Genomic DNA, 18,648 nt, shown 5'->3' with positions numbered 1-18,648 from the left:
ATTATTTTTTTTTACAGAGAGAAAACTAGATCACACTCCTCCCAAGGAAAGTAATGTTTCATACCGGAAAGTGAGTGACAGCAGTTCACCAGATAATTTACTTTCAAGTGACTATAATCCTGCTTCATGTGGTAGCGTTAGAGACTTGGAACAATCTTGTTTGTTATCATATCAGAGTGAAAATAAGAACAGTAGCACCAAGACACATAATACAAGTAAGTAACATGTGAAAGCATATCACTTTTGACTTCTATTCATATCTTCACACATCAAAAACTTACATTATTATTATTATTATTTTGTTTCAACTAACAATGTTCATTATTTTTTTACAGAGAGAAAACTGGATGCAAAACTAGATCACACTCCTCCCAAGGAAAGTAATGTTTCATACCGGAAAGTGAGTGACAGCAGTTCACCAGATAATTTACTTTCAAGTGACTATAATCCTGCTTCATGTGGTAGCGTTAGAGACTTGGAACAATCTTGTTTGTTATCATATCAGAGAGAAAATAAGAACAGTAGCACCAAGACACATAATACAAGTAAGTAACATGTGAAAGCATATCACTTTTGACTTCTATTCATATCTTCACACATCAGAAACTTACATTATTATTATTATTATTTTGTTTCAACTAACAATGTTCATTATTTTTTTACAGAGAGAAAACTGGATGCAAAACTAGATCACACTCCTCCCAAGGAAAGTAATGTTTCATACCGGAAAGTGAGTGACATCAGTTCACCAGATAATTTACTTTCAAGTGACTATAATCCTGCTTCATGTGGTAGCGTTAGAGACTTGGAACAATCTTGTTTGTTATCATATCAGAGAGAAAATAAGAACAGTAGCACCAAGACACATAATACAAGTAAGTAACATGTGAAAGCATATCACTTTTGACTTCTATTCATATCTTCACACATCAGAAACTTACATTATTATTATTATTATTTTGTTTCAACTAACAATGTTCATTATTTTTTTACAGAGAGAAAACTGGATGCAAAACTAGATCACACTCCTTCCAAGGAAAGTAATGTTTCATACCGGAAAGTGAGTGACATCAGTTCACCAGATAATTTACTTTCAAGTGACAATAATCCTGCTTCATGTGGTAGCGTTAGAGACTTGGAACAATCTTGTTTGTTATCATATCAGAGAGAAAATAAGAACAGTAGCACCAAGACACATAATACAAGTAAGTAACATGTGAAAGCATATCACTGGTGACTTCTATTCATATCTTCACACATCAGAAACTTACATTATTATTATTATTATTATTATTATTATTTTGTATTTTCCCCTCTAATGTGAAGTAAGTTTAATGGCAAGTGTATAGAACAGGGTGTCTACCAGTCTGAAAATCCTGGAAAAGACATGGAAATTTACTGTTTTTCTGAAAAATCAACATTTTTGTAGTAATGCACTAAAAATAGGTTCTTGAGCAAAGAAAAGTAAGACAAACAAGAAATTTTAAATTGTAACTATACTTCAGGTTGATGTACTTAGTATTACCACTAGTTACAATTAAAATTTTATAGTAAATACTCTAGGAAAGAAGAAAGACAAGAACAATAGTAAAGGAGGAAAGAAGAAAGTGGATGGAAGAATGGGCCAAAGTGCTAGAAGAAGATGTAGATGGGAACAAGAAACTATTGTATGGATTAGTGAGAGAAAAGAGAAGAGAAAGAGGAGACAGCTGTAAGCTAAGGGATGAAAGTAGAAACGTAGTAGAAGAGGATGAAGAAATAAGGAGAATGTGGAGAAATCATTTCGAGAAATTGCTGAACATGAAAAAGGGAAATGAACAAGTAGAAGTGAGGGGAAAAGAAAACCGGAAGGAAAAGGTGAATCTCACACGGAAAGAAGTGGAGGAAGCACTGAAGAGAATAAAGAGAGGTAGAGCACCTGGAGTAAATGAAGTGCCAGTGGAAAAGATACTAGGAGCAGGAGTGATTGGTGTGCAGTGGCTATACAGAGTGTTGAAAACATTCTGGCAAGAGAGAGAAGTGCCAAGAGATTGCACAAAGGGACTAACAGTTCCCATATTCAAGAAGGTTGACAGAAAGGAATGTAAAAACTACAGAGGAATAACACTTATGTGTCACTCAGCAAAGGTGTATGAGAAAAGAATCAGGGGAGTAACATATCTGAACATGAGAGAGGAACAGTATGGATTTAGAAGAGGCAGATCAACAGTAGATCTGATATTCACCATGACTTAGTAATATGAGGGCAGGGGCACGGACTTGCCAAAATTATTGGGGGGGGGGGGCCCTTCTGATAACTGAAATAAATTAATGAATGACTCACTCTCCCTTTTTTTTAAGTTTTAGCTTCAGTGTTCGGAATCTCATAAAAGCCCATGAATTCCTAAAAAATATCAAAATTTTTATTCACAGTTCGAAAGCAGAATATTAATTGTCCATGGATGGATATGTCACAAGTTTCATCAACCATACGAGGGTCACTATGTATATTTTGAGCCTAACAATGAAAAAACAGGAATTTGGCATTGAAAACTGCTTTATTGTTTTTCGAAGTATTCTCCTTTATGGTCAATACACTTTTGCATTCGTTCGAACCATTTGTCAAAGCAGTTTTTCCAATCTTCTTGAGACACCTCCATAATATGGTTTTTGAACGCATCAACGGCGTCTTCCGCCGACAAAAATCGTTGTCCATGCAATTTATTCTTGACATTCGGGAACAAGAAGAAGTCATTGGGTGCCAAATCAGGACTGTATGGCGGATGACCCATCAATTCGATTTTTTGACTGTTCATAAAGTCGGTTGTTAAACGAGATGTGTGACAGCTGGCATTATCTTGATGAAGAATGATCCGACGGCGTTTGTTTGTTTTCCGTATTTGACCGAAGACCTCTGGCAAACAAATTGTTGTGTACCATTCAGAGTTGACCGTTCTACATTCCTCTAAAGACACAGTTGCCACATGACCAGTTTTCCGGAAAAAACAGGCGACCATTTGTTTCGATGTGCTTCGAGTGCGAACAACTTTTGTTGGATTGGGTTTATCTTGAAACACCCATACAGTCGACTGATGTTTACGTTCCGGCTCATATGCATATATCCATGATTCGTCACCTGTTACAATCTTATATACGTCTTTTGAAGCACCACGATTGTATTTATTGAGCATTTGTTTGCACCAATTGACGCGAGCGTCTTTTTGAGTTTTTGTCAAATTGTGTGGGATCCAACGAGAACATACCTTTCTCACAGCTAAATGATCATGTAATATTTTATATATGCTGGTGGAACTAATGCCTATGGTTGCCTCAATCTCACAGTATGTCACATGACGATCTTGCAGTATTATGTTTTGCACAGCATCAATGTTTTCTTGAACAACTACTGATTTTGCACGACCTTCGCGAATCTCGTCGGTGAGCGAATGGCGGCCCCGATTAAATTCGTTATACCAGCGTTTCACAGTGGCAAAGGATGGGGCTTCATCGCCAAATGTGGAAGTAAGTTGATTGATGCACTCTTGTCTTGATAATCCACGTCGAAAATCATAAAAAATCATGGCACGAAAATGTTCACGAGTTAATTCCATTTTATTGTTGTCGCGCAATCTCCAAGGCAACATAAACAACACAAATGAAGCTATTGACAAAACATTTGAAGTATGGTATGGTCAATAATGCCAGACGATTCCGTGCAAATGTCAAATCGCGCCTAACTTCAATCAGTGTTGCCAAGGCTCAAAATATAAATAGTGGCCCTCATAATAGCAAAAGATTCCCGACTTTTAATATCTGTTACCACGGAGCATAAAACAGACCTTCCTAATATATCGATCTCGTTCTGAATGTCATGTGAGAGCCATTACAACCATCGTATTCATTACAGGAAAACCTCGTCAATACGAAGATCAAGGGACCAAAAAATGTCAACTTCGAATTAAACAAAAGGCGCCTGTTTTTCAGGTGTAAATAAAGTAGACATTCATATTTACTATGTGAGAATTACTCACAAGATTAACAATATAAATTCAGTTTTACTTACATTTTTTACGAGTATAGTTCGTTCTTCAATTACGACGTTTCGAGAGATTCTCTCTTCTTCAGGTTATAAGCAATTCATAGCTTTGTCAAAATATTTCTTCCATAGTCAACAGGATCGAGGATTAGGTGAAATGTGAGCAGGGAAAAAATATAGGAAGATCGATTACACTCTGACAATTTACGTTCTTGAAAGCCATCGTTACCTAAGTTAAAACCTATTATAAAAACTTTTTGGTCCTCCTGTATAAATTTTTTTAAAAAAAACTGTAAAAACCTTTAAAATTCTAAAAACAGTTCACTATTCCCAGTGAAGTTGTCCACGACGAGCTTTCCTTGCGAATGTGGGAGCAGTCGAACCAGCTGTCTTTTGTTCGTTATTTCCCCTCCCTCCCTTCTTCATTACGTCATATCTAGTTCAAACAAAATCTTCCTCTTTTGAAGCCTCACGTAAAACTTCCGGGGTGACGTGGAATCCAAGGCTTTTATATTCTTTCTTATCCCATTTTTTAAACATTTCTGTCCAAACTTCATGTATATTTCCGTCGTCCCTATTTAATTTGTTCTCTCTTTCTTTACAAATATATGATCCTTCATAAACATTTCTTCTTCCTAATTTACTCTCCTCCCTTAAAACTCTACGTTCCACTATTACATGGCCTTCTTCGAGAATATGTTCTGACAAACCCATTTTGGGAACCTTTTCTCTTATGTCTTTATCATGTTCCCCAACCTTATATTCATGTTTCTCCCTGTTTGGCCGATGTACTCTGTATTACATTCACATGTTATTCCATACACTCCCTTTGAATCTCCTTCTTCCTTCTTTCCTTTATCTCCTTTTTTATATATATATGAATATAAAGTGGGGGGAACATGATAAAGACATAAGAGAAAAGGTTCCCAATTTGGGCATTAGAACTTGAAATTTACATTAAGTGCAAACTTGGAAATCGTATAAATTTGGAATGCCGTATTAAAGGGATAAAGACATGCACTTTTCCTATTTTCTGTTAGCACATTGTTTTTATATATATATATATATATATATATATATATATATATATATACACACACATACATACCACGTGAGGCACCTAAAAGTACCACCTGAAATAGCGAAGAAACCAGAAACAGTAGCGATGTGAGGTTTGCGGGAAACAATAATATCAAATGGGGCTCGTAAATCGGAGGTATGGGGTGGGTCGAAAAATATCGACAAATGGGGCATCTGGAGCAAAGTCATATTTTTTTAAATGGAACGATATACAATAACATGCATAATATAAAAGAGCACACACAGAGAAACACAACGCCGTTGGTCTCATGCATCTACTGCACATAGGAACGAAGATATGGCCATGTGAAAATATGTAAACAAACTAACAAGTGGCCCACTTGACCGTCAGTACCATGGCATGTACAAGTATGAGATGTCGGAAGCCATTGAACAAGATGAAGACAGAACGTGTTAAAGGAAGAAAAAATACAGTAGACATCGTCAGCACCATGTATTTGACAGTGTTACAGCATAATGAAAATGACCATGACAGTATGTCGAAGAACCACTGCGTAAGAAGCGAAAACCTGTCAAAGTGTGTGTTCATAGTGGTGGCCGTCAGCTGCGATACAGGCAACGAGGCGCCCATGCAAAGATCGTTGCACAGAATGTAGCATCTCGTAGGGAATGTCCCTACAGGCCGCAGTAATGCGGTGTTGCATATCCTCTGGAGTTGTTGGCGCATCCCGGTAGACAATGTCCTTCAGCTTTCCCCACAGGAAAAAGTCTAACGGTGTCAAATCTGGGGAACGAGCCTGCCATTTGACAGGCCCTCCACGTCCAATCCAACGATTTGGAAATGTATTTTCCACACATGCTGTAGCGCGTCTTGCACTGTGAGCTGGACACCCGTCATGTTGGTACCACATTTCCTTCCTTGTCTGAAGTGGTATGTCCAATAGTACAGGCAGTTCATGTTTTAAAAACTGTATGTATCGGTCAGCATTCAGTGTCCACTATACCACACCACACGTTCACACTCCATGGGCGCTGGCGTTCCACTTGGCGAAGCCAATGTGGATTTGTCACCGACCAATAGTGCATGTTCCTTAGGTTGACATTTCCATGATTGGTAAAAGTTGCCTCGTCAGTGAAGAGGATACGTGACAAATCGGGTGTGTCGTGTCGTAACATCCATGTGCAAAGCCGAACACGGTCCACAAAATCATTCCCGTGAGGTTCCTGATGGAGGGAGATATGATATGGGCGAAACTTGTGTGTGTGCAGAATGCGCAATACACTTCGCTGACTCATCCCAGCATCCCTGGCAATTTCACGGGAGCTAACGTGCGGATTCACAGCAACAGCGGCGAGAACATTTGTTGCACCTGCCTCACCTGTACTTGGCTTGTTCCGCACACGTGCTCGTGGTGTTACACGTTTGGTGTCTCTTAATTTAATAAATAACTTACCAAACAGACGTCGAGATGGCTGTCGTCTGTCCGGATATCTCTCTGCGTACACACGGTAGGCTTCTGAGGCATTCTTTCGGCATTCCCCATAAATCAGGATCATGTCCGCTTTTTCTATGTTTGTGAACACCATAATCTTCGCTCTTACCACTACGACTGCTTGCTATGAACTAACACGATCTCGTGGACCTGCTATCAAAACTTGCTCTGCGTAAAGGCAGTTCTGTCAGGCACCTGAGAAGTCTTACATGCCGTGGTAATGACGGTCAAGTGGGCCAATTGTTAGTTTGTTTACATATTTTCACATGGCCATATCTTCGTTCCTATGTGCAGTAGATGCATGAGGCCAACGGCGTTGTGTTTCTCTGCGTGTGCTCTTTTATATTATGCATGTTATTATATATCGTTCCATTTAAAAAATATGACTTTGCTCCAGATGCCCCATTTGTCGATATTTTTCGACCCACCCCATACCTCCGATTTACGAGCCCCATTTGATATTATTGTTTCCCGCAAACCTCACATCGCTACTATTTCTGGTTTCTTCGCTATATCAGGTGGTACTTTTAGGTGCCTCACGCGGTATATATATATATATATATATATATATATATACACACACACACACACACACACACACGAAGAGAAGTTATTCTATATTTCACAATCTGAGTCGCATTTTCAAGTTAGAAGGAGAAAGATCGGTGTTACTTGGAGAAGAGGCACAGAATGTGGTAAGTGTTTACTGTCTCCTTCATCATTAGTATTTATCCGCCCTTCTGGCACCTTTTCTGATCCTATTCCTGTGTTTTTATATATATATATAAAAATCAAAGAAGGTAAAAGGAAACACTCACTGGACAGTAGAAAAATTCAAAATTTTTGCTAACTTTCTCCTCACACCGATGATGCTACGAAGTTAGCGAAAATTTTGAATTTTTCTACTGTCCGGTGAGTGTTTCCTTTTACCTTCTTTGATTTATATATATATATATATATATAGCTTATTCTCTTTGTGGTTGGACTTTCCCTTGCAACGACACACTCCAATCAGTTGTACCAGCGTTTCGGGTGGGACACTCGAGAGCCATCTTGGAATGGTTCATGGTTAATGTAGTGGTAGTTTGAGATATAGTAGATCGGTTTTTGGGGCTCTCGTGACGTGATTGCATGCAGGTAACCCTCACCTCTGACATACAGTCTCATTAAGATTAGTGAGACTCAGTGGTTGAGTTTTTGCTGCTGGGGAAGTTCTGGTTTTGAACAAATAAGTTTAAACAATTAGTTTAAATGAATAAGTTGCAGCAAATAAGTTTGAATAAAGTTTTGTTGAACTGAACGGGTCTTGTTAAGATTTGCATTTTATGTACGAATAAGTATTAAAGATGGGTACTGAACAGGAACCTGTCACTTTGGACACATTGCTTACTTTCATCAAGCAAAGTGAGTAAAGAAGTAATAAATGGTTCCAAGCGGCCAGGGAAAGCACACAGGTGTTGAAGTCTGAGCTTTTGACTTGCACTAGTGAATTGGTCGGTAAGCTTCACTCTGACTTGTCCAAAACTAACAGAACTATGTCAGAGTTGAAACATGACACGTTAAAGACAAGTGAGGGTTTGCATGACCTCACACTGTGTGTGTCTCCATATAGGATAGAGTGCATGAGTAGGGCAGAAGGTTTGGAAAAGAAATGTCACGCCATAGCAAAAAGGTTAGATTTGGAAGTACAGCATATGCAAAGTTCTATTGATCAACTGAAGTCTCATAGTGAAGCCAGTATTAGATCTTTGGAAGGGCGGATTGTGGAGAAAGTATTGGATAAAGTTGTGGATAGAAATATTCCGTTAGTCCAGATTCTAATGGTGTCCCAGGTGGTAAAATCGGCTAGTGATAGTGAATTAATGGGGCCAAAAGGGGAGTTTCCTTCATTGGCTCAGGTGTCTTTGCAAGGTTTCCCTAAGCAACAACAGAATGAACCTATAGGTACAAAGGATCTGTCTCCAGAGGTTGTGATGTCACTTAAATCTTTAGAGACTACTATGGAAAGGTTTAATCATGTTTTGGAAAGGTGGTAGGCAAAGGACTCAGGTTGTCATTCTCCACAGCAGAGTAGCAAGGGAAAGTTATCTGAGAATAAATGTTTTGGTTTCTCTGTACCTGGTTTGGAGAGAAGGGGTCATGCAGATAAAGCTACTTCGACTGACAATTCAGACCAAGAACATGCAAAAAGATTTTCTAGGGGGTACTCAATCAAGTAGTGTTAGAGTCCTCAAGCGAGGTGGAGAAGCCTATAAGGGTCAGTTCTGGGATGAAGAAAAGAGGGTATCTCAAGACCAGACATAGGAAGGATGTGTTGAATTGATATAAAGACAAGGTTGACAATCAGGGAGAACAAGTGAATGATGTTCAAGGATGCTTCCGCCCAAAGAATGGACTTTGAAATTCTATTTTTGTCTTTTTTGTTGAAAGTTAGGGAGGGTCACGTGAACCGCTGAACCAATCAGCTTTGACCAGTTGCCGTGGTGAGGGGGAATTCTCGTGGTATTCTGCGTTGCCAAGTGTATGCCTGACAGCAAAAGTTCAGCGTTATTATGCGGGTTGTTTGTGCTTTTTTTTTCCGTATCTGTGATTTTTATACTGAAAGATGATGAACCTAACGCGAATACACCGGCGAAATCGGAAGAAAAAAAAAGTTGTCAGGCGTGGTATTCCTCTGCGTGGCCAGACTCGTGAATTAGTATGTGCAGTGCAAGATTATTTTGAAAATGAAAGAGATAATAATGGCTCTTTGATTCCGTTTAAAAAAAAAGTGATTGGTAGAACATCAGCTGCTCTGGGAATTATCAGAACGTCCGTGATGTCCATCGGGAAGGAAAAGTTCCACTTAATGGAGACAGACGCATCATAAAATGCTATAGTACCACTGGAGTAAGCAGGATTTTATTTCGGAGGGTTGGAATTGTAAATGTGGATGTTACAAAGCTGCATTCTTTCCCATGGGGCAGAATAAGTAATAAAACATTTCATAATTATTAGAGTTGAACGGATATCCACACCCAGCTGATTCTCGTACCCTTGTTTGAAAATGATGTGTATTAATTAAAAGCTGTTCAAAATATTGACTAATATTAGTGTGTAAGTAAATACTTCCAATTGTGTGTATCAATTTATTAGGGTTGTGATTTAAACGTAAGAATTACATCAAAATCTGAAAATATTATTATGTAATCACAAAATACACTTTTCCATACAACATTGGTTCAAAATAACGGAAACTTGGAACTTGGAATTATGCATAAATTCAAGGACACCCTGAAAGTGCTTGCTGCATATTTGCAAGCCTCGCAAAAGATTAAAATGTTGGAAAAGTATCGGCTGGTGTCGGTAAATATAATCCAACCGATATCTTCCGATACTGATACCACGGTTAAAAGTGGTTTAAAGACAAAAATGATATTTGGGAGGTTGATTTAAGAGGTTCTTCAGTTACCAATTTGGTTTTCCTGATTTTTTTTTTTATACTTTTAGTTGAAACTTTTGATTTTCTCAAAATTTTGGGAGGGAACTGCGGCCCCATGAGTCCCCCCTCGACCCAACCACCCATTCTATATCACATAAATTCTGAATTCAACCTAAATATCAGCATCTTACTAAACATGTTGTAGATACTCTTGTGAGGATATCAGTAAAACACATAATGTTCGTTCACTTCCAATCAATTTACAATTCACTATTTGATATCGCTGTGTAAACAACAATGAAATTAATATAAGCTATAAAGGATGGATAATATTGAGAAATCGGAACTCGATGTGCAATTTTAACTTGCGAGCAAAACGAAATGTGCCACGACAAGTAACTGGATCCTAAACCCCATACAACCCCATACGAACAGTCTCCACAATACTCTAGAAAGAATTCTAACCCTCCGCAATAATTCAGAGTTTTCAGCTCATTGTCCCCCCCCCCCCCTTCCCACGAGAGAGTCCACCATCAAAAAGGCCAAGCACGGTGAAGCAGGTTGCCGCGGTGTAGCAAGCGAATACGTGGGTCTCTGCCTCCCTGCCTCTGCCTGAAATGCGAGCGAGCAAAGGGTGCATGTTGACAGGAAAAGATGTCCTGTACGACTGGACAAAAAAAATCAGACTCTCAGACGTTTGGCAACATCGCTTTCCCCCTTTCACACTAACACAAGTGGAGACGAAAAGTCTGGGGTTCCTCAAGTCCAAACTCTAGTCAGAGCAACTTTATTGGTAACGTTAACAATAATAGTATTTGCAGAAAGGTGTACAGTATAAAACCACAAGATTTGCTCAAATTTCCAAAGTTCAATGGTTTAATTACAACAGTGACTCCAACTGAATTTCTAGAAGAGGTGTAAGAATTGCTGGAGCTTTATGGGATTGAGGTGGCACAGTACGTTAAATATATATCCCGAAATTGTTGACGGAAAGTGCCAAACTGTGGTATTCCGAATGGAAAGCTCTGCTATTGACCTATGAATCGTTTAACACGTTCACTGCTGATCTAAATTTGAATACTCATCCCAGGTGCTGAATTTTTTGTTTTCCACATTATGTACTTTTATGGTTCCTTGTAGTTACTAGACATCATAAAACACGTTTTTTTTGTTATGGAAGTCATCATGAACAAATATGGCGGTGGACGCCTTTCGGCACCATTAGCACACAGTATCAAATTTCCTTGCTCTGTGCTGAAGATGCCGAAAGGCGCCCACTGATACTTTTGCTTTTATCTACATTCACAACATTCAATTCTGAGGGAGTTGTTAAAAATTATTATTTATTATGTTATACAATGTTATACAAATATTTGCTTTCGTTTTTAGAGATAAAAATTTTACTAACTTATTACTTGTACATACAGCAAACAAAATATTGGTACATCAAAACTTCCACATATTCCAGGGGTCCCGGGTTCGATACCCGGTGGAGGCACAAGTGGTTCGGATCCCACTTTAAACTGTAGGTCCAGTCCCGATTAGCCTTACTGTGCATAAAGTGGACTTAAAAAAACCAAATCAACCAACTTCCACATATTCTTTACATGACATACAGACATTATTTTCAAATAATTACTTTACTTGTTTGTGATAATTATAAAAACATGGATGCAAACACAGTCCAGGAGTACCAGGACAGATTACACAGTTGTAAATAGTGTCAGTTCTCTTTCCATTTTTCTTGCATTCCCGACATTTCTTCCGCAGTATTCTTACCTTTGGTCCTTGCTGACACTTTGTTGGTAGATGATCTGATTTTCTTGAAGGAATTGGAAGAACTTCCGGTCTGGCTGATTTGAAGGACAGCAAGTGTCTAATTATAACCAATCTGAAATCATATAGGTTCATTGTTTTGTTTAGAGTGTATTTGTTGTGGAGGTGGAAAGCATTTAGAACCATAAGCTGTACGTAGTGGACAAACAGTTTTTTATACCACCTTATTGTCTTGCGATCACTTGGGTAGTAAGCCATTATTTGGTCCTGTCTGTCTACTCTCGACATGTAGCAATTGTACTGTACAATCAAAAGTAGTTTCATGTGTTTTTCATTTCTTTTATTTATGATCTCAACTAATTCATTTGGAAATTCTGTAGATATATAAAGCACATCTCTTTTATCGCACCATTTGCCGATCATGATGCCTCCATCAGAGTATTTCCCTGTGCTTTCCCCCTTTTTGAGTTTCGCTTGTGTGACTGTCTGTGGTTTGTTTTTTCTGTTAGCCCTAAGGGTACCTGTAGAATAAGTTTTTTTTCTCCAGGAGAACCTGGGATAGTTCATGGCTGTTGTAGGAGTTGTCCATGTAGAGGGAATGTCCATTGTATAATTTTCCCTCCATGAGATGCAGGACTACTTTACTGGAGTGACCCTTTCCACCTTGTTCATCATATGCACCACTGTATACCAAAGTCTTTAGTACAAGGCAATCAGGTTCTGTTAGTACATATATTTTAATACCATATTTATGTCTTTTACCTTTTATGTACTGCCTAAAGAAAAGCCTACCATGCCACAGAAGCATTGCTTCATCTAAGCTGAGCTCCTTTCCTGGATAGTATAGTATACTGAGTGCATCTTATTGTTAAAATGGTGTAACACTGATCTTATTTTGTATAAACGATCATCAGGTTCAGGCTCATCAGAACGAGGATTTCTGCAGAAATGTAAACAGCGCAGTATGATAAAAAATCTGTCTCTGCTCATAAATTGAGGAAAACAACTCAAGAATAAGGTATCAACTTTCCAATAGTCCTGTAAACGAGGCATAGCGACTGTCCCAGTATGTAGAAGAAGACCTAAATCCAGTTCACTAATCGTCACGCTCTCGATATCAATATTTTTAACCCTTGATGAAGTAAGAGGCCGATTCATTTCCCTGCATCTTTCATGATTCATTTTCTGCAGAACTTCGCAACGAATGCAACAATGAACTAAATCTAAACTTCATCTACTGCCACATTCAGTATGACAATGGCTGCAGTAAAACTGGCTGGCTGATCTCCCTCCAAAATCAACTCTGCACGAAGCGAACGCGAAGCGCCAATTGGCATCCAACGCATATCGGGAGAAATCACCCAGACGCCGATCGGCGCTTTCAGCAGTAAACGTGTTAAGAAAGAATTCATAGAACACTATGAAAATTCTAGGTGGAGGAGTTCGTGTCTTGCGAAAATTCTAAACACACCTTACTCGAAAACTATAGATGAAAGTGTCTTACAGTTCTCAAAAAACTTCAACCTTTTGCTATCTGTGCAGCCTAACGCAGAAGAGTCGCACATCATTGCTCAATTGGTACGCTGTTGCCTTATAAATTAAGAGAGCATTTTGTCATGCTAGACACAGCATCTTTCACAGAGGCTATTCATGTGATAGAGAATTTTGAATCTCTAAAAGATGGGGTTAAGAAGGATTGGATTCCACCTACGAAGGGCAAGAGTATCAGAGGAGGAATAAGAAGGGTAGCGATAGAGTCTCCCAGCTCGGTGGAGAAGTCCAACAATGGCAATAAGGTTACAAAGAGTTCTTCTTTAAATGAGGAGAGAGGAACGTATTGTAGTCTTAAGTCTAAAAGGAGTGGGTGAAATATGCTGGTAACTTCTAATGTTTCGGCGTTGGGAAACGAACCTCAACTCACATTGTAAGAGGTGATGTGGGTTCGGTTGTTAGTAATCCTTGTTGGCAAAACTGGTTCGGTATCTCCGCACGGTAGTAAAGAAATTAAAGGTGGGTCTCTTTCCCCGGTTCCGTCGTTTGAAAACAAACAACTAATTGGAGACAACATGATGGTTAGACTGGTGCATAATTTTGGTCATCACAAAATAACGTTTGATGAAAAGGGCAACCGAAGAATAGGTTTCACTGTCAGTGGGCAAACCACGGAGCAATTAAATGATAGGCTCCGGCCGTGTTCGAAGTTGTCCGACTCGGTAGTTGTTATGATTGGAACCAATGACATTCTCAATTTCAGGTCGGAAGAGGCAATTAAAGAGAGCTTATTAGGTACCTCAACGCTTTTATCAGAAAGAACAAAAGTAATATATTGATTAACCTTGCCTCTGTTAGCTCAAGTTATGCACGACAAAAATTCTAGTGTGTGGCGGAAATGGCAAAGAATCAATGAATTTATCGCTTCATTTCATAATGGCAGGAATGTGAGGGTGGTTGACATGTGCCTTTATTCTTTAACGATCATGGTGCAATTAGAGTTGAATTGTATGAGGAATATTTAGGTATCCCTTCATGTGGAAAAATAGACAAAATCAATTGGAACAAAGAAGGGATGGCTCGGGTTTTGGACCAACTCAAAATGAAAGGGGATTTTAGAAGCTTGGGTCATATGGACAGGTCAAAGGGTTCTCAGCTCATGGTGGAAGCAGAAATTCATGCTATTGATGAGTGTCCCAGCGACAGTCGGGTGTCACCTGTGTCGGAAAACTGACAGAGGTCCCTTATCAAGGAGCAGGGGGTGAGGGCGTGAAGAGACAACCTGCTATTTTATTTGTAAATATTGAAGAGGGAAGTGATGCAAGTGATGTAAATGAGGCAATGAATTCCGTATTTCCAATTAATGCTAATCTTCATAGTTGTGTTTCAGCACTGAACAATATACCGATTTTAGGCAGATCTTTTGTAGCTCTCTCTGCGACAGTGGCGGTGAAGTGGGCCTCGAAGAATGCAGTGCTTGGAAATCGATTTCTTCGTTGATTTCTAGGCCTAGATTTTAATCGGCGTCCAATATTAAATTAGTTGATTATGTCGGATCAAAATCTAAGTCTGTGGAAGGAATCACGAGATTGAATATAAATTTAGGGGGTTATGAATATTATGTACAGTTAGTGGTTAAGAAATTGAATGTTCCAATCATACTTGAGTTGGACGTTAAAAAAAAAAAAAAAAAAAAGGTAAAGTGTTCCCCTGTGCTTTTTCACCATGCCATGAAGGCGTATAGGGGGTGTGGGGGTAACGCCCCACACTTTCTTGATCCAGTCGTGAGTGGGGGTGATGTGATCTGCACCATGCCCCTGACCACTTTTACTCCCCAGGGTTTCCCCCATGTACCCATGTTATTCAACAGTGGGTGGGTGCCGGGGTCGCTTCCAACGTTAGAAAAGTTACCGGATTTGAACCGGCCAGGGATCGAACCCGGGACCTTTAGCATGGTGGTCAGACGCGTTGCTGACGTGGGTTGGACGTGATTATGGAGTTCATGGAGAATTAAATTTTGATAATGATGCCTTATTCTATCATACTTCAAATGGTAGGGTGCTCCTGAGATTTCCCTCCACTCAAAGAGGTAGAATCTATTGATCAGGATTCGTTTGTAGCAAACATTAAAGTAAAGGATTCTCTTAATTTGGAGGAAAACTTTATTTCTCGTTTGGTTGATGTCCTGAACGACTTCGAGTCGATGTTTACAGATGAACCAGATCTGTGCACTGAATATGTACATAGTATGGAATTGGACACTGAGGTACCCATAGTCGCAAGAAACTATCCCATTCCCTATGCTTACCGGGATAAGGTCAGGGAGCATTTAAACCAAATGCTAGCGTTGGAGGTTATAGAACTTTCGACTTCAGAGTATCGCACGCCTCTACTGGTTGTTCCTAAACCTAATGGGAGAATACGTTTGTGTGTGGATTTAAAGAAAATAAACCAACACTTCAAACCAATTCAACTTTCGCCTATGAAATTCAATGATTTATTGACTTCATTCATCAGCTGCAAATTTTTCACATTCCTAGATCTAGGAAACGCATTGGCAAGTTCCCTTGCATGAGACCAGCCGCAAGTACACAGCATTTGCATTTGATTGGATTCTTTACCATTTAAAGAGGGTTGTTTTCGGTTCAGTTAACGGCACGGCTGTGTTTGTAGATGTGATGAATCAGGTGCTTGGGTCATTCATAGACTTCGTGGTGGTGTATGTGGATGACATCATCATCAAATCGAAGGACTTTGAGTCACATCTAAAACATGTCGGGATGGTTCTCGAAAGATTGCAACGAGCGGGTTTTACATTAAAGCTGGAAAAATGTAAATTTGCTGTGAAAGAGTTCAAATTTTGGGCTATATAATTACTACTCAGGGTTTCAAGAAGTATCCTGCGTGTGTGGAGTGCATTGTCAATTTGCATAAACCGGAAAATTTAAAACAGTTGCAAAAGGTGTTAGGATGTTTCGATTGGTTATCCAAATACATTCCAAATTATGCATGCGTGGCCCACCCCCTCTACGAACTTTTAAAACAGAAGACCAAATGGCATTGGATGGTAGAAGCTGATGAAGCATTCAAATTACTGAAGGCGTTGGTAGTCCAAGAGGTAACACTTAGTTATCCAGATTTTAAGAGTACATTCTACATACAAACGGATGTTTCTCTGGTTGGGATAGCAGGTTACTGTTATCAGATCGTGGAAGGCAACATGAAGCCCTTAGGGTTTGTCAGTTGGCTGCTTAAAGCATATGAAAACTTGTACACATCGACAGAAATAGAGGTTTTGGCCATTCTGTATACCATTGAAAAATTTTCAATATTTCTCAAAGGTAGGCAGTTTGTTGTTGTCTGTGACCATAAGTCATTGACATGGTTGGAATCAGCTCACTCATGGAATGTTAGGCTGACGAGATGGTTCATTCAGGTTCAGCAGTACACCTTCTTTGTGAAATATTGTAAAGGTACAGACAATGTATTGGCTGATACGCTTAGCAGAAATTTCCCAGAAGTGCCTGATTCACAATTTTTGGTAAATGTCTGCTGTTTTGAAATCTGATCAGCAGATCTTTACAAGAAATGAGTTGATAAGTCTGCAGGAGGACGAGCTCGATTTGAAGGAAATTTTCGATCATCTAAAGGGTGTAAGTGAAAGGGTGAATTCCTGATCCAGATCCTGGCATCAGACCTATCGTCTGCATGACAAAGTGCTATACATTAAAGACTTTCATGCCAATACGCAATGTAGGATATGTATTCCCGTGAAATTGATAGGTAAAGTTTTGATAGCATGTCATGACAAAATGGGTCACTTTGGTGTTGCTAAAACTCTTTTGCAAATTTATTAAACCTTCCATTGGAAGGGGATGAAATCCGACATCAAATCATACATTAAGGACTGCAAGCTTTGTCAGCGTACGAAGCCAAACAAACACCCAGCAAAGTTTGTTGCGAGGTCACATTTCACTGATAGGCCAGGTCGGATGTTATTTATTGATCTACAGGGTCCATTCGCTTTAGAGCCAAAAAGTGAGAAATTTCTGTTCACGGTCCTGGATGCGGCCTCGAGGTATTTAGTGGCATACCCAGTAGTCAATAGCAATGCTAGGACAATAGTAAACAGGTTAACAAACACATATTTTGTTCATTAGGGAGTTCCTCAAAGGATAATATCGGACAATGGGCTGCAGTTTAAATCAAACAATTTCCAGATACAATGAATATGTGGGTGGGGGGAGGTTTCAGCTTACCTACACTCCTGTATATCACCCATGTTCAAACTTAGTGGAACGTTACCATTCAGAGTTAAATCGTTTGATGAGAGTGCTCTGCAGCTCGAATCATGCAAAATGGCCTGATGAGGTACCGAAAGCCTTGAGTCTTCTTAATGGTCCCATATAATTACAAATTAGATACTCTCCGGCAGAGTTGAGATTAAATATGTCCAGGAGTGTCACTAGCTTATTATTGCTGGGTGCAAATGCTGATAGCACTACATGGAATGATAACTTAGTAATGGCCAATCTTTCGAGTTTAAACAAAAGACAAAACAAGTTAAAAAAGCATAATGACATAGGAGTTAATAATCCGGTTGTTGAAGTGGGTAACTTGGTTTTTGTAAAAAATCAAACTCTTAGTGGCACTGGGGATAAGGTAATAAGAAAATATGGTGAGCTCTTTGTAGGTCCTTACCTTTGTGTGAAAAATAACAATGATTCAACGCTGTCCTTGATAGAATGTATTACAGGCGAACAAAATTATAACCAGGCAATCGAGAATCGCAAATGCTCCAGGGATAGGTTAAGGGTTTGGTTAGAAAAGTTATTAGATATGGATTTGGGGAATGTGGGAGAGTTGTTGAAGAAATTGTTGGACGGTGGTAAACTAGGAATTGAAGGCGAAGATTAAGGGTTGGTGATTCTTGTGTGGGTAAAGTGAAATCATGCCTGCGGCGGGTATTACAACCAAATAGGTGCCTTTCTGCGGTGAACCAGCACATAAGATGACAGCCTGGAGTCTTCTTCCTTAGTTTTGCAATGTATTGAGGAATTCTTCACCTCAGAATATTCGTTGAGTTTTCCAGTCTGTGGTAAATGGTTTGGTGGTAAAGATGGTTATGATACTGTGATAAAATAACATAAATAGAGGTGTTTAATGGGTAGTAATGATTAAATTCTGGCATTAGGACTTGAAATTTACATTAAGTGCAAACTTGGAAATCATATAAATTTGGAATGCCGTATTAAAGGGATAAAGACATGCACTTTCCTATTTTCTGTTAGCACATTGTTTATATATATATATATGTGTGTGTGTGTGTGTGTGTATGTATAATGGATAAAAGCAAGGAGGGCCATAAAGGCTAAGTAAAAATCAAAGAAGGTAAAAGGAAACACTCACCG

General features: G+C 39.1%; 1 protein-coding gene across 1 annotated transcript in view; it reads left to right on the top strand.

Annotated features, from left to right (window-relative positions):
* LOC145989840 (uncharacterized) overlaps positions 1 to 18,648 on the top strand; it is a 300,187-nt gene that overhangs the window by 259,889 nt on the left and 21,650 nt on the right. The window contains exons 13-15 of the mRNA XM_083125242.1: positions 336 to 545; positions 666 to 875; positions 996 to 1,205. Coding sequence (XP_082981368.1) covers positions 336 to 545; positions 666 to 875; positions 996 to 1,205 — 630 coding nt within the window. The remainder of the gene's footprint in view (positions 1 to 335; positions 546 to 665; positions 876 to 995; positions 1,206 to 18,648) is intronic.

The sequence above is a fragment of the Lepisma saccharinum genome, chromosome 7 (assembly GCF_977018435.1).
Source record: "Lepisma saccharinum chromosome 7, izLepSacc3.1, whole genome shotgun sequence".
NCBI lineage: Eukaryota > Metazoa > Arthropoda > Insecta > Zygentoma > Lepismatidae > Lepisma > Lepisma saccharinum.
Note: the sequence above shows the minus strand (reverse complement) of the source record. Positions and strands in the feature narration are given on the sequence as shown.